This window comes from Chiloscyllium plagiosum, chromosome 45, assembly GCF_004010195.1.
Source record: "Chiloscyllium plagiosum isolate BGI_BamShark_2017 chromosome 45, ASM401019v2, whole genome shotgun sequence".
Lineage (NCBI taxonomy): Eukaryota > Metazoa > Chordata > Chondrichthyes > Orectolobiformes > Hemiscylliidae > Chiloscyllium > Chiloscyllium plagiosum.
Genome location: NC_057754.1, coordinates 3,616,026 through 3,629,298, shown reverse-complemented (window position 1 = coordinate 3,629,298; position 13,273 = coordinate 3,616,026). Strand labels below are relative to the sequence as shown.

The 13,273-nt window shown below is 49.4% G+C and overlaps 2 protein-coding genes across 2 annotated transcripts in view; both read left to right on the top strand.

Moving 5' to 3' along the window:
- Window positions 1-523, top strand: part of banf1 (BAF nuclear assembly factor 1) — a 4,340-nt gene extending 3,817 nt beyond the window's left edge. Inside the window, exon 2 of the mRNA XM_043682648.1 lies at window positions 85-523. Coding sequence (XP_043538583.1) covers window positions 85-231 — 147 coding nt within the window. The 3' untranslated portion in view covers window positions 232-523. The remainder of the gene's footprint in view (window positions 1-84) is intronic.
- Window positions 524-3,861: 3,338 nt separating this feature from the next.
- The window catches only part of LOC122543834 (barrier-to-autointegration factor A-like), a 15,421-nt gene continuing 6,009 nt past the window's right edge, over window positions 3,862-13,273 (top strand). Inside the window, exon 1 of the mRNA XM_043682647.1 lies at window positions 3,862-4,651. Coding sequence (XP_043538582.1) covers window positions 4,606-4,651 — 46 coding nt within the window. The 5' untranslated portion in view covers window positions 3,862-4,605. The remainder of the gene's footprint in view (window positions 4,652-13,273) is intronic.

Genomic DNA, 13,273 nt, shown 5'->3' with positions numbered 1-13,273 from the left:
GGGGGGAGGAATTTGCCATTCCTGTCCTGCCTTGTGTTACAATGATATCTGTTTGCAACCCCCCCCCCCCCTCCCTCCCTGCAGGCGTACGTGGTGCTGGGACAGTTCCTAGTCCTGAAGAAGAACGAGGATCTCTTCAAAGAGTGGCTGAAGGACACGTGCCAGGCCAACTCCAAGCAGTGCAACGACTGTCACACTTGTCTGCGGGAATGGTGTGATGCCTTCCTGTAAACCTCCTGGCCTCCGCTCCCCCTCTCCCTTTATACTTTTATTGATTTAAAATGACATTAACTTATAGCTCTGTACCCAGCACCCCACCCCACCCCCGCCATGTAATTTCATTGTACTCCCTCACTCTCTCTCTTTAGCTCTCTCCTTCCTTTAGTTCTCCCTCTCTCTCTTTCCCCCTTTAGTTCTCTCTCTCTCTCTCTCTTTTCCCCTCTCTTGTCCCCAGTGACGTGGTGAATCAGGTACCACCTCTCTGCGTGAGACACTCTGGTGGCAGTGAGGAGGGGTGGGGGGGGAGGGGGGGAGAGATTGCTATGGACAAGCTCCCAATGAGGGAATGACTGACCTGCAGGGAATGCTGTGCTGCAGCCCCCTGTCAATACACTGACCTCTCTCCTGGCATGACCACTTTTTAAAAGTGCCTGCCCCTTCTGCTTTGCGCCCCCCCCCCCTCCTGTTCCGAGCACAGGTCCTCCACCGGATCAGGCAGAGTTCAGCATGTGTGCCTCACTGTGTGGAGGAGAGGGGTGTGTTTAGGTGGAGTGGCGTGCCCTGTCTCTTTTCCCCCTCCTCCCTCTCTGCCTAGTGAACAGCTGTGTCCCCACCACTGCTCCCTCCCAGAGCTGTCCATAGTCGTGTACACTGTTCAATACCTAGCTATCAACTCCCTCGGCGGAGAATCAGCTGGGCTTTTTCCCTTTCTGCATGCGTGAGAACTGCCGTGCTTTTCAATGCTGGGAGGAAGGAGTGCTGGATTGTTTCTGTTTGGTTTCTCTGTCCTTCTGTGAGCCATTTTATCTGTTCTTAACGCTGAGCTGCTTCTCCTCTGCTCTGATATCCCCTAGTGCCCCGCGCGGTGTCGTTTGGAAGCGTGTTATTAAATTTTATATAATAAAACCTATTAAAATTTCTCATCTGCTGATGTCCTGGGCTGCTTTTATTTCACAAGAAATGACCTTATTAATACAAACCAGGAAGCTGTAAATGCAGCTTAGCTGTCTTGATTTACTAATGTCACGTGTGATTAGGGACACTGCAAAGCTCTGTTTTGTGAGCACTACAGGCATACCATACATAGGATGATAGAACAGAGCAAGCAATACAATATTACTCCTGCTGAAAAGGTGCATAGAGAGTGAGATCAACATTAGGTTTACAATTTGAGAAGTCTGGTCTTAAATCTGTCAGTCTGTGTTTGAGCTTTTGACACAAGAGGCTGGGAGAGATTATAACCAGGGTGGGCAGGGTCTTTGATGTCAGCTGCCTTCCTGAGGCAGTGGGAAGTGTCGATGGAGTTAAAGGTTGGTTTGTGTGATGGACTGGGCTGTGTTCACAGCTCCCTGGAGTTTCTCACGGTCCTGGGCAGAGCAGTTTCCGTACTGGGCAGGGATGCATCCGGATAGAACGCTTTCTATGGTGCATCTATAAAAGCTGAGAGTCCTTATGGACACGCCAAACTTCCTCAGCCTCCTGAGGATGAAGGGGTGTTGTACATTTCAGTGGAGGTCAGCTGATAAATGGAGATCTTGCTGGTCTCCCACAGTGGCGGGAGCCTGTAGGCTTCTGCAAGATGGTGGAGACCAACAGGTTCAAGAACAGTTTCTTCCCAGCTAAATTTGTATTCGAGCTGCGTTTGATTTTGTATTTTAGATTTTGCCCCCAGAGTGGCAGCCTGTGGAATACCGCTAGTTATTCCCTGTGGATTTGGAAGAGGGAAGTTGCTGGGACCTTGACTAAGATCTTTGTCTCCTTATTAGTCACTGAAGCGGTCCCAGAGGACTGGCAAGTAGCTAATGTTCCTCTATTCAAGAAAGGATTAGGGATAATCCAGGAAAGTGTAGACCGGCGAGTCTCTCGTCAACGGTGGGAGAAGCTATTGGACAGAATTCCGACTTGCGTGCGTTTGGAAAAGCATAGCCTAATTAGGGACAGTCAGCATAGTTTTGTTCAGGACTGATCATGTCCAGCGAGGTGACAAAAGGTCATCAATGAGGGTGAAGCAGTGGATTTGGGTTTGAGTAAGGCTTTCAACAAGGTCTCCCGTGGTAGGCTCAGACAGGAGTTTAGGATGTGTCGGATCCTCGGTGACTTGGCTTTGTGGATTCAGAATTGACTTGCCTATAGAAGGAAGAGAGGGTCATGGTGGGAAGGGAGTCTTTCAGGCTGGTGGACCGTGACTTACTACAGAGCATCGCTGGGACCTCAGCAATTTGTGATATACATAACACAAAATGTAGATAATACAATGATCAGTGGAGTCGGGGGTTAGTGTGGAATAGGTCAGTTGCTGATGTGGACGGAGAAACGGCAGATGGAGTTTAATCTGAGCAAGTGTGAGGTGCTCAAAGTTTGTGAGAAGATTTGTAGCTCGAGTGCTCGTCGTTGTGGCTCTGTTCGCCGAGCTGGGAATTTGTGTTGCAGACGTTTCATCCCCTGTCTAGGTGACATCCTCAGTGCTTGGGAGCCTCCTGTGAAGCGCTTCTGTGATCTTTCCTCCGGCATTTATAGTTATTTGTACCTGCCGCTTCCCGTTGTCAGTTCCAGCTGTCCGCTGCAGTGGCTGGTATATTGGGTCCAGGTCGATGTGTTTGTTGATAGAATCTGTGGATGAGTGCCATGCCTCTAGGAAGTGTGAGGTGCTGCACTTTGGGCAATCAAATGTTGAGGAAAAGTTTTTTAGTTAGTGGCAGCCTCCTACCACTGTTAAAACAAAACTTGCCTTGAGCACCACCTTTGAACTTTCCCCTCTCACCTTAAATGTGTGTGCCCTGATTTTAGACATTTCAACTCGGGGTGAGGGGAGGATAGAGGTGGAATTCTGACCGTCAGCCCTATCTATGCATCTCCTACTTTTATAGACCTCTCTCAAGTCTGCCCTCAGCCTCCAGAGAAAAGAACCTGAGTTTTTCTAGCTTTTCCTTGTAGCTCATACCCTTTAATCCGGACAGAAGCCTGGTAAACCTCTTCTGCACCCTTTCCAAAGCCTCGTAAGGTGGTGGCCACAATTCTCATAAGTGTGGCTGAATCAAAGCTGCAAGAGGTAGTCTCAAAATGCTCTTAGGATTCGCGATGAGCAAAGGGGTTGAAGATTCAGCGGACAGGAGTAAAGAGATCAGCTACGATCTACATCGAGGGGCAGAACGGCCGATGTCTGTATGTTTCTGAGAATAGTCTGCAGCCAACTGAAAAGGCAAAAGTGAGGACTGCAGATGCTGAAGATCAGAGTTTGGATTAGAGTGGTGCTGGAAAAGCACAGCAGGTCAGGCAGCATCCGGGGCTTTTGGAGGGTTCTGGAAAAAGATGAGCACTGATCTGATGGGCTGCCCTGCCCGAGCCGAGGCTGCAGAGTTCTGGAGCCCAGGCCTCTGTCTCGCTCGGAGGCTGGTGCACCTTCAGAATTCGGTGCCCTGGTGGAGTTCAGTCCGTCTGAGATCACCAAGAAGGAGTTCGGTGTAGGACAGCCGGAATCTCGCTCAACGGGGTGGATAGCAGGCACCGAGGGGGCCAAATGGCCTATGTCTGCTGCTAGTCCGAATCATATATCATGGAAACAGACCGAACCAGTCCAAATTTCCCAAACTAAATTAGTCCCACTTGCCTACATTTGGCCTCTATCCCTCCAAAGCGTTCCTCTTTATGCACCTGTCCAAATGTCTTTTAAATGTTGGAATTCATCTACCTCTTCCTTTGGTTTTCCTGATTTACTTAATTAGACTCTTAATTCCAGATTTTTAAAATAATTGTTGAATTCAAATTCCACCATCTGCCTTAGCAGGATTTGAACCTGGGTCCCCAGCATATTACCTGGGAGCAACAGCCCCGCGATAATATCACTAGGCTTGTCTCCTACCCTTGTTTTTTTGGGCCCCTCGTGATTTTATAAATCTCTACAAGGTCATGTCTCACTCCAGTGTCGGAAAAAAAAGAATTCACAGCCTCTCCTCATAACTCAAAACTCTCCAGTCCCGGCAACGTCCTGGTAAATCTCTTCTGTATCCTTTCCGGTTTTAATGATATCGCTTCCTAGAGCAGGAATCTTGAAATTGAATGGGGTAGGGAGCGTGGAAATTGGTGTAGGGAAGAGTAACCATCCCCACCCCCAGTGACACACGCAAGCCACCCAGGCAGGGAGAGTTAGGCCAGGAGGTCACAATGGACTGACACCATAAAGGTTGACCCCTCCTCCCCACCCCACCCCACCCCACCCCACCCCACTGTCCCCTCCCGTCCCACTCATTGTGACTGGGACCTAGGCCTCAGTGAAGACAATAGCTCACGGACCCCAGGAGCCAGCAGTGACTGTGCGTATCGCTGACACAGAAGGCTAACCTCCAACCTGTTGGTGTAGACACCACCCTCCCGCACTGGCGAGCTGAAATGGAGCTAAGAACAACCACTGTCCCCAACTTGAATGTGGATAAAGGTAGGTCAAACTCCACCGTCCCCATCCAACACTCCCAGGATGGGAGGGGGGGTTAGATACAGAGTAAAGCTCCCTCTATGCTGTCCTCCATCCAACACTCCCAGAATAGGAGGGTTAGATACAGAGTAAAGCTCCCTCTATGCTGTCCTCCATCCAACACCTCCGGAATAGGGGGGTTAAATACAGAATAAAGCTGCCTCTTCACTCTCCCCCAGCAAACACTCACAGAATGGGGGTGTTCCCTATATGCTGTCCGCCACTCAACACTCCCAGGACGGGCAAGTTAGATACAGAGTAAAGCTTCTTGTACACTATCCCCCATCAAGCACTCCCAGAATGGGTGGGTTAGATACAGAGTAAAGCTGCCTCTATACTGTCCCCCGTCAAACACTCTCAGGACAGGGACAGCACGGGGTTAGATACAGAGTAAAGCTCCCTCTACACTGTCCCCCATCAAACACTCCAAGGACAGCACGGGGTTAGATACAGAGTAAAGCTCCCTCTACACTGTTTCTCATCAAACACTTCCCAGGACAGGGACAGCACGGGGTTAGATACAGAGTAAAGCTCCCTCTACACTGTCACGGAAAATAGGAGTAGGCCATTCAGCTCTTTGAGTCCGCCTCTCCCTTCAATACGATCGTGTCCATCTGACCAAACCTCACACAGTCTCCTGTTCCTGCTTTCTCCTCCCTGTACCCTTTGAATCCTTTAGCCCTGAGAACGAGATCCAAATCCTTCCTGAAAATGTTCGCTGTTTCAGCCCCAACCTCTTTCTGTGACAGAGAATCCCACAGGCTCCCCCCACAACTCTCTGGGGGAAGACATTTCTCCCCAGCTCAGTATGAAACAGCCCCACCCTGTCATCCTTAGACTGTGACACACCCCCCGGTTCTGGAATCCCTGGGTCACCGGGAACATCCTTCCTGTGTTGATCCTGTCTGGTCCTGTTAGAATTGTGGGCGGCACAGTGGTTCAGTGGTTAGCACTGCTGCCTCACAGCACCAGGGACCTGGGTTCAATTCCCGCCTCAGGCGACCGACTGTGTGGAGTTTGCACATTCTTCCCGTGTCTGCGTGGGGTTTCCTCCGGGTGCTCCGGTTTCCTCCCACAGTCCAAAAATGTGCAGGTTAGGGTGAATTGGCCATGCTAAATTGCCCGTAGTGTTTGGTGAAGGGGTAAATGTAGGGGAATGGCTCTGGGTGGGTTGCTCTTCGGAGGGTCGGTGTGGACTTGTTGGGCCGAAGGGCCTGTTTCCACACTGTAAGTAATTTTTGTAGGTTGCTATGAGATATTCCTCATTCTTCTAAATCCCAGTGAATATAATCCTAACCGATCCAGTCTCTCTTCGTCTTGTCAGTCCTGCCATCCCGGGAATCAGTCTGGGAAACCTTCCCTGCACTCCTTCCATCACTGGAACATCCTTCCTCAGATACAGAGACCCCCAAACTGCAGACAGTACCCCAGGGGGCAGTCTCACCCTGTCCAATGGCAGCAAGACATCCCTGCTCCTGTACTCTGTCTCTGTTGCTGTGAAGGCCAATGTGCCATTCACCTCCTTCCCCGTCTGCTGCCCCTGTAAGGCTTCCCTTCAGCGACTGGTGTACAAGGACACATAGGTTTCACTGCGCCTCCCCCGTTCCCAATCACCAATAATCTGCCTTCCTGCATTTACCCGCAAAGTGAATACCCTCACACTGATCCCCATTATCCTGTATCTGCCGTACACTTACCCACTCTCTGAATCCCACTGAAACAGTTCTGTGCCCTCAGCCTCCCACCCCAGCTTTGTGTCGTCTGCAAACGTAGCGATATCACATTTCGTTCCCTCGTCGCAATCATTAATATATATTGTGTCTAAGCTGGGGACTGATCCCTGTGGTCCCCCACTAGTCACTGGCTGGCTCTCTATTCCTGCTCTTTGTGTCCTGCCTGTTTGCCAGGTCTCTATCTGGGTCAGTACACTATCCCAATCACATATCCTTTTACCTGCTAAGTTCCTGTGTGGGATCGTATTAAAAACCTTCTCAAAGTCTAAGAAAGCAACATCCGTTGGCTCTCCCTTATCAATGCCACCAGTTACACCTTCGGAAAGTGCCAGTCGACTTGTCAGACATGATTTCCCGACGGATAAATCCATGCTGATCCTGCCGAATCCTGCCGCTCTTTTCCATCTGCTCAATAAAACTTTTATAACGGACTCTTGCATTTCCCTGAATACTGATGTCAGGTTGACTGGGGAATGGCTCAGTGGTTAGCACTGCTGCCTCATGGTGCCAGGGTTCGATCTCACACTCGGGCGACTGTCTGTGTGGAGTTTGCAAAATCTCCCCCGTGTCTGTGTAGGTTTCCACCAGGAGCTCCGGTTTCCTCCCACAGTCCAAAGATGCGCAGGTTAGGGTGGATTGGCTGTGCTAAATTGTCCCATAGTGCCCAGGGATGTGCAGGTTAGGGTGGATTGGCCGTGCTAAATTGTCCCATAGTGCCCAGTGATGTGCAGGTTGTGGTGGATTGGCCGTGCTAAATTGTCCCATAGTTTGCAGGGATGTGCAGGTTAGGGTGGATTGGCCGTGCTAAATTGTCCCATAGTGCCCAGGCATGTGCAGGTCAGGGTGGATTGGCCGTGCTAAATTGTCCCATAGTGCCCAGGGATGTGCAAGTTAGGGTGGATTGGCCATGCAAAATTGTCCCATAGTGCCCAGGGATGTGCAGGTTAGGGTGGTTTGGTCGTGCTAAATTGTCCCGTAGTGCCCAGGGATGTGCAAGTTAGGGTGGATTGGCCGTGCTAAATTGTCCCATAGTGTCCAGGGATGTGCAGGTTAGGGTGGATTGGCCATGCTAAATTGTCCCATAGTGTCCAGGGATGTGCACGTTAGGGTGGATTGGCCGTGCTAAATTGTCCCATAGTGCCCAGGGATGTGCAGGTTAGGGTGGATTGGCAGTGCTAAATTGTCCCATAGGGCCCAGGGATGTGCACGTTAGGGTGGATTGGCAGTGCTAAATTGTCCCATAGTGCCCAGGGATGTGCAGGTTAGGGTGGATTGGCCACGCTAAATTGTCCCATAGTATCCGGGAACGTGCAGGTTAGAGAGGATTGGCAGTCCTAAATTGTCCCATAGTGTCCAGGGATGTGCAGGTTAGGGTGGATTGGCCGTGCTAAATTGTCCCATAGTGTCCAGGGATGTGCAGGTTAGGGCGGATTGGTCGTGCTAAAATGTCCCATGGCGCCCAGGGATGTGCAGTTTAGGGTGGATTGGCCATGCTGAAGTGTCCCATAGTGTCCGGGAATGTGTAGGTTTAGGTGGGTTGGCAGTGCTAAATTGTCCCATAGTGCCCAGGGATGTGCAGTTTAGGGTGGATTGGCCATGCAAAATTGTCCCATAATGATGAAGGATGTGCAGGTTAGGGTGGATTGGTCGTACTAAATTGTCCCATAGTGTCCAGGGATGTGCGGGTTAGGGTGGATTGGCCGTGCTAAATTGTCCCATAGTGCCCAGGGATGTGCAGGTTAGGGTGGGTTGACTGTGGTATATTAACCAATAGTGTGGTTTAGGAATAGGGTAGGGGGTGGGACACCCTTCAGAGTGTTGGTGTGGACCCAAGGGGCCGAACGGCCTGTTTCCACACTGTGGGGATTCTAACTGATCCGTAATTCCTTGTTTACTCTCCACCTTCTTTCTTTCTTGTAACTAGTCGAGTTACATCTGTTACCCTCTGCTCCATAAGAATTGTTCCAGGGTCAATACCGTCTTGAAAGATGTATTCCACTTCCTGAACTACTCTGGAATGACGATAACCAGGGATTTACGGACCCTTAACTCCATCAGTTTCCCATCCCACACACACTCCATTCACAGTCTCGGGACTGATTTGACTTGCTCAACCTATAATGGTTCCCATAATTATAGCTGTCTCTTTAATACAATCCCTCCGGTGTGGGAGCAGCTAGCCCACCGCTGGACACTATGTGGCAATCCCCCCTGACCAATCCACCCGAACCTTCATATCCCTGAATACTACAGGCAATTTCCCATGGCCAAAACACCCTAATCTACACATCCCTGGACACTACAGGCAATTTCCCATGGCCAAAACACCCTAACCTACACATCCCTGGACACTACAGGCAATCTCCCCTGGCCAATCCACCCTAACCTACACATCTCTGGACACTACAGGCAATCTCCCCTGGCCAATCCACCCTAACCTACACACCATCAGACTGTGGGAGGAAACCCACGCAGACACAGGGAGAATGTGCAAGCTCCGCACAGATAGTCACCCGAGGCTGGAATCGAACCCGGGTCCCTGGAGTTATGAGGCAGCAGCGCTAACCTCTGAGTCACTGTGTCTTTCCCACAGTTGCCACTGCATTTTGGGCTCATTATACAACCTGCCGTTTGTCATTTTCTGTCCCGGGGGGGTTCTATATGTACAGATTCCACTTCCCCAGAGCTAACTTCCTCAATCGGAATTGCATCAATGTCCTCTTTAACAGGCAACACTCTTGCCCTCGACCCCTCTTCCTCTTTCTCCCTCCTATACACCTGAAATCCCCTGGGTAGTCAGTTCCCATTCCCTGGTCTCTGTCATCCCAATTCTACCGTACATACTTATATCGATTTCTGCTGCTATCTCATCCACTTTATTGCAGACCCCTTTCAGCCTTCTTACACCCACTCAGATTATTTTGTATCGTCTTCTTGTTTAATTCTTACCCAGGAATTTTCGGCCTCCCACTTTCCTGAACTCCAATTCTGTCCTGGGCAGTGTTTGATGGGGGAACAGTGTAGAGAGAGCTTTACCCTGTATCTAACCCCGTCTGTCCCTGTCCCTGGGAGTGTTTGATGGGAGACAGTGTAGAGGGAGCTTTACTCTGTATCTCACCCCGTCTGTCCCTGTCCTGGGGAGTGTTTGATGGGGGACAGTGTAGAGGGAGCTTTACTCTGTATCTAACCCCGTGCTGTCCCTATCCTGAGAGTGTTTGATGGGTGGACAGAGTAGAGAGAGCTTTACTCTATATCTAACCCTGTGCTGTCCCTGTCCTGGGGAGTGATTGATGGGGGACAGTGTAGAGAGAGCTTTACTCTGTATCTAACCCCGTGCTGTCCTGGTCTTGGGAGTGTTTGATGGCGGAGAGTGTAGACAGATAGAGAGACAGGCAGGTAGACCGACAGAGAGACAGGCAGGTAGACAGACAGGTCGACCGACAGAGAGACAGACAGGTAGACAGACAGAGAGACAGGCAGGTAGACAGACAGAGAGACAGACAGGTAGACAGACAGACAGACAGAGAGACAGACAGGTAGACAGACAGAGAGACAGACAGGTAGACAGACAGAGAGAGACAGACAGGTAGACCGACAGAGAGACAGGCAGGTAGACAGACAGAGAGACAGACAGAGAGACAGACAGGTAGACAGACAGGCAGGCAGGTAGACAGACAGACAGGTAGACCAACAGAGAGACAGACAGGTAGGAAGACAGAGAGACAGACAGGTAGACCGACAGAGAGACAGGTAGGTAGACAGACAGACAGGTAGGTAGGTAGACAGAGAGACAGGCAGGTAGACAGACAGAGACACAGGCAGGTAAGGCAGGCAGGTAGACAGACAGACAGGTAGACCAACAGAGAGACAGACAGGTAGGAAGACAGAGAGACAGACAGGTAGACCGACAGAGAGACAGGTAGGTGACAGAGAGACAGGCAGGTAGACAGACAGAGACACAGGCAGGTAGACCGACAGAGAGACAAGCAGGTGGACAGACAGACAGACAGGTCGACCGACAGAGAGACAGGCAGGTAGACAGACAGGTAGACCGACAGATAGACAGACAGACAGGCAGGCAGGTAGACAGACAGAGAGACAGACAGGTGGACAGACAGACAGGTTGGTAGGTAGACAGAGAGACTGGCAGGTAGACAGACAGAGAGACAGGCAAGTAGGTAGAAAGATAGACAGACAGGTAGACCGACAGACAGACAGACAGGTAGGTAGACAGACAGAGAAACAGACGGGTAGACAGACAGACAGGTTGGAAGGTAGACAGAGAGACTGGCAGGTAGACAGACAGAGAGACAGGCAGGTAGACCGACAGAGAGACAGACAGATAGACAGACAGAGAGACAGGCAAGTAGGTAGACAGATAGACAGACAGAGAGACAGACAGGTAGGTAGACAGATAGACAGACAGGTAGGTAGTCAGAAAGACAGACAGGTAGACCAACAGAGAGACAGACAGGTAGGTAGACAGACAGACACACAGGTAGGTAGACAGAGAGACAGACAGGTAGATCGACAGAGAGACAGACAGGTAGGTAGACAGAGAGACAGACAGGTAGATAGACAGAGAGACAGACAGGTAGGTAAACAGACAGACACACAGGTAGGTAGACAGACACACAGGTAGGTAGACAGACAGACAGGTAGGTAGACAGAGAGACACACAGGTAGGTAGACAGAGAGACACACAGTCAGACAGATGAATGAATGGATGTATGATCATCTTGTTGATTGAAAAATCATGGCGATAGAAGATGCACAAATGTGTGATAGAAATGAAAGTTTTAAGAATTCATAACTTGGTTGTAGACAGCCACGGTGTTAAATATAAGATATAAAATATGAGAGAGGTTACACCATTGGGATCATTTCACTGCACGCAGAATCCCATGTAAAATGTAAGTCTCCTTCATTTACAAGATAGATGTCTCAGCCCTATCACACTCTGTACTTTCTATAATCATGTGTTGTCCAACAGTACATTGAATTTTCATTTACTCCTGATGACCTTTAGGGAGATTGGCTTGTCTTGTTGCCTGTATGTCCTGGACCTTGTTTGTGAACCTTTTATCCTGAACTCCACTGCACCTCAGAGTGGTTGCAGCACACTGTAGTGTCTTGTTCACCATGGTCTTTTCCTTCCCAGTTTGGTCTCTCTCTCTCTCTCACACACTCTCTCCGTCCCTTTGGTATCTCTTCCATTTCTCTTGTCTTTCACCTTACTTCCATCTCAACGCAAACTGTTCTAAATATCAGGCACTCTAAAGCCCTCTGTGTGGCAGTTACAGTTCACTCTGTGTCTGTTTGTATCCACTGGATCGTAGCTGCAAGAACTTCTGTAGGAGAGAGGCAGGGAGAGGGGAGTTGGGGGTGGAGGGAGAGGGGAGTTGGGGGTGGAGGGGGAGGGGCAGAGAGTGGGAGAGAGAGAGAGAGACGGAGCGAGGCAGGGAGACAGAGACAGACAGACATAACAGAGGAAGAGTGGGAGAGAGAGAGAGGAGAGAGAGAGTGGAAGAACAGAGAACATTACTGCACAGTACAGGCCCTTCGGCCCTCAATGTTGTTCTGAAACCAATCTGAAGCCCTTCTAACCTACACTATTCCATTTTCGTCCATATGTCCATCCAATGACTATTTAAATGCCCTTAAATGACAAGAGATTGTGAGGGGGAGAGGAAGAGAGGGTAGGAGAGAGAGAAAGAGATGTGTGTGTGTGGCGAGACGAGTGGGATTGAGTAGTGATCCTAGTCCGAAGTATCGAAGAGATTGATGGGTGCTGGAAAACAGGGATTTCAGTTAGTGTGGATAGGCTTAGGGGTTGTGCTCCTTTGAACATGGGGAGTTTGAGGGGAAAAGTAATTGAGAAATTCAAGGCCATGAGGGGCCTTAATCCAGTCACAGAGTCCTACAGCACGGAAACACACCCTTGGGTCCAACCAGTCCATAATCCCAAACTAAACTAGTCCCACCTGCCTGCTCCTGGCCCATATCCTTCCAAACCCTTTCCTATTCATGAACTTATCCAAAAGTCTTTTAAACTTTGTAACTGTATCCATATCTACCACTTCCTCAGGACGTTCATTCCACACATGAATCATTCTGTGTAAACAAATTGCCCCTTATGTCTTTTTAAAATCTTGCCTTTCCCACCTGAAAAATATGCCTAGTCTTGAAACCCCCCAATCAGGAGAAAATAAACCTCCATATGACAGGTCGGCGCAACATCGAGGGCCGAAGGGCCTGTACTGCGCTGTAATGTTCTATGTTCTATTCATCTTATCTATGTCCCTCATGGCCTCAATAAGGTCACCTCTCAACCTCCTACACTCCAGTGAAAAAAGTCCCAGGCTCTCCTTATGACTCAAACCCTCTTTTCCTGACAACATCCTGGTAAACATCTCCAGTTTGATAATATCCTCCCTGTAACAGGATTTGGAGATGCCGGTGTTAGACTGGGGTGTACAAAGTTAAACGATCACACAACAACAGGTTATAGTCCAACAGGTTTATTTGGAAGCACACTAGCTTTCGGAGCGACGCTCCTTCATCAGGTGATTGTGGAGAATAAGATCATAAGACACAGAATTTATAGCAAATGTTTACAGTGTGATGTTACTGAAATAATATATTGAAAAAGATCTGGATTGTTTGTTAAGTCTCTCATCTTTTAGAATGACCATGTTGGTTTCAGTTCTTTTGTATGTAAATCGCAAAGCTTGTTTTGAATCTAATTCTAAACTAAAAAACGGATTTACAGAATCTTTGTGTAATTCTGCAAGTACAAATTCACCCCACAAACTTATATGTGTATGTGGGTGTGTGGGTGGTTGTGGGGGGG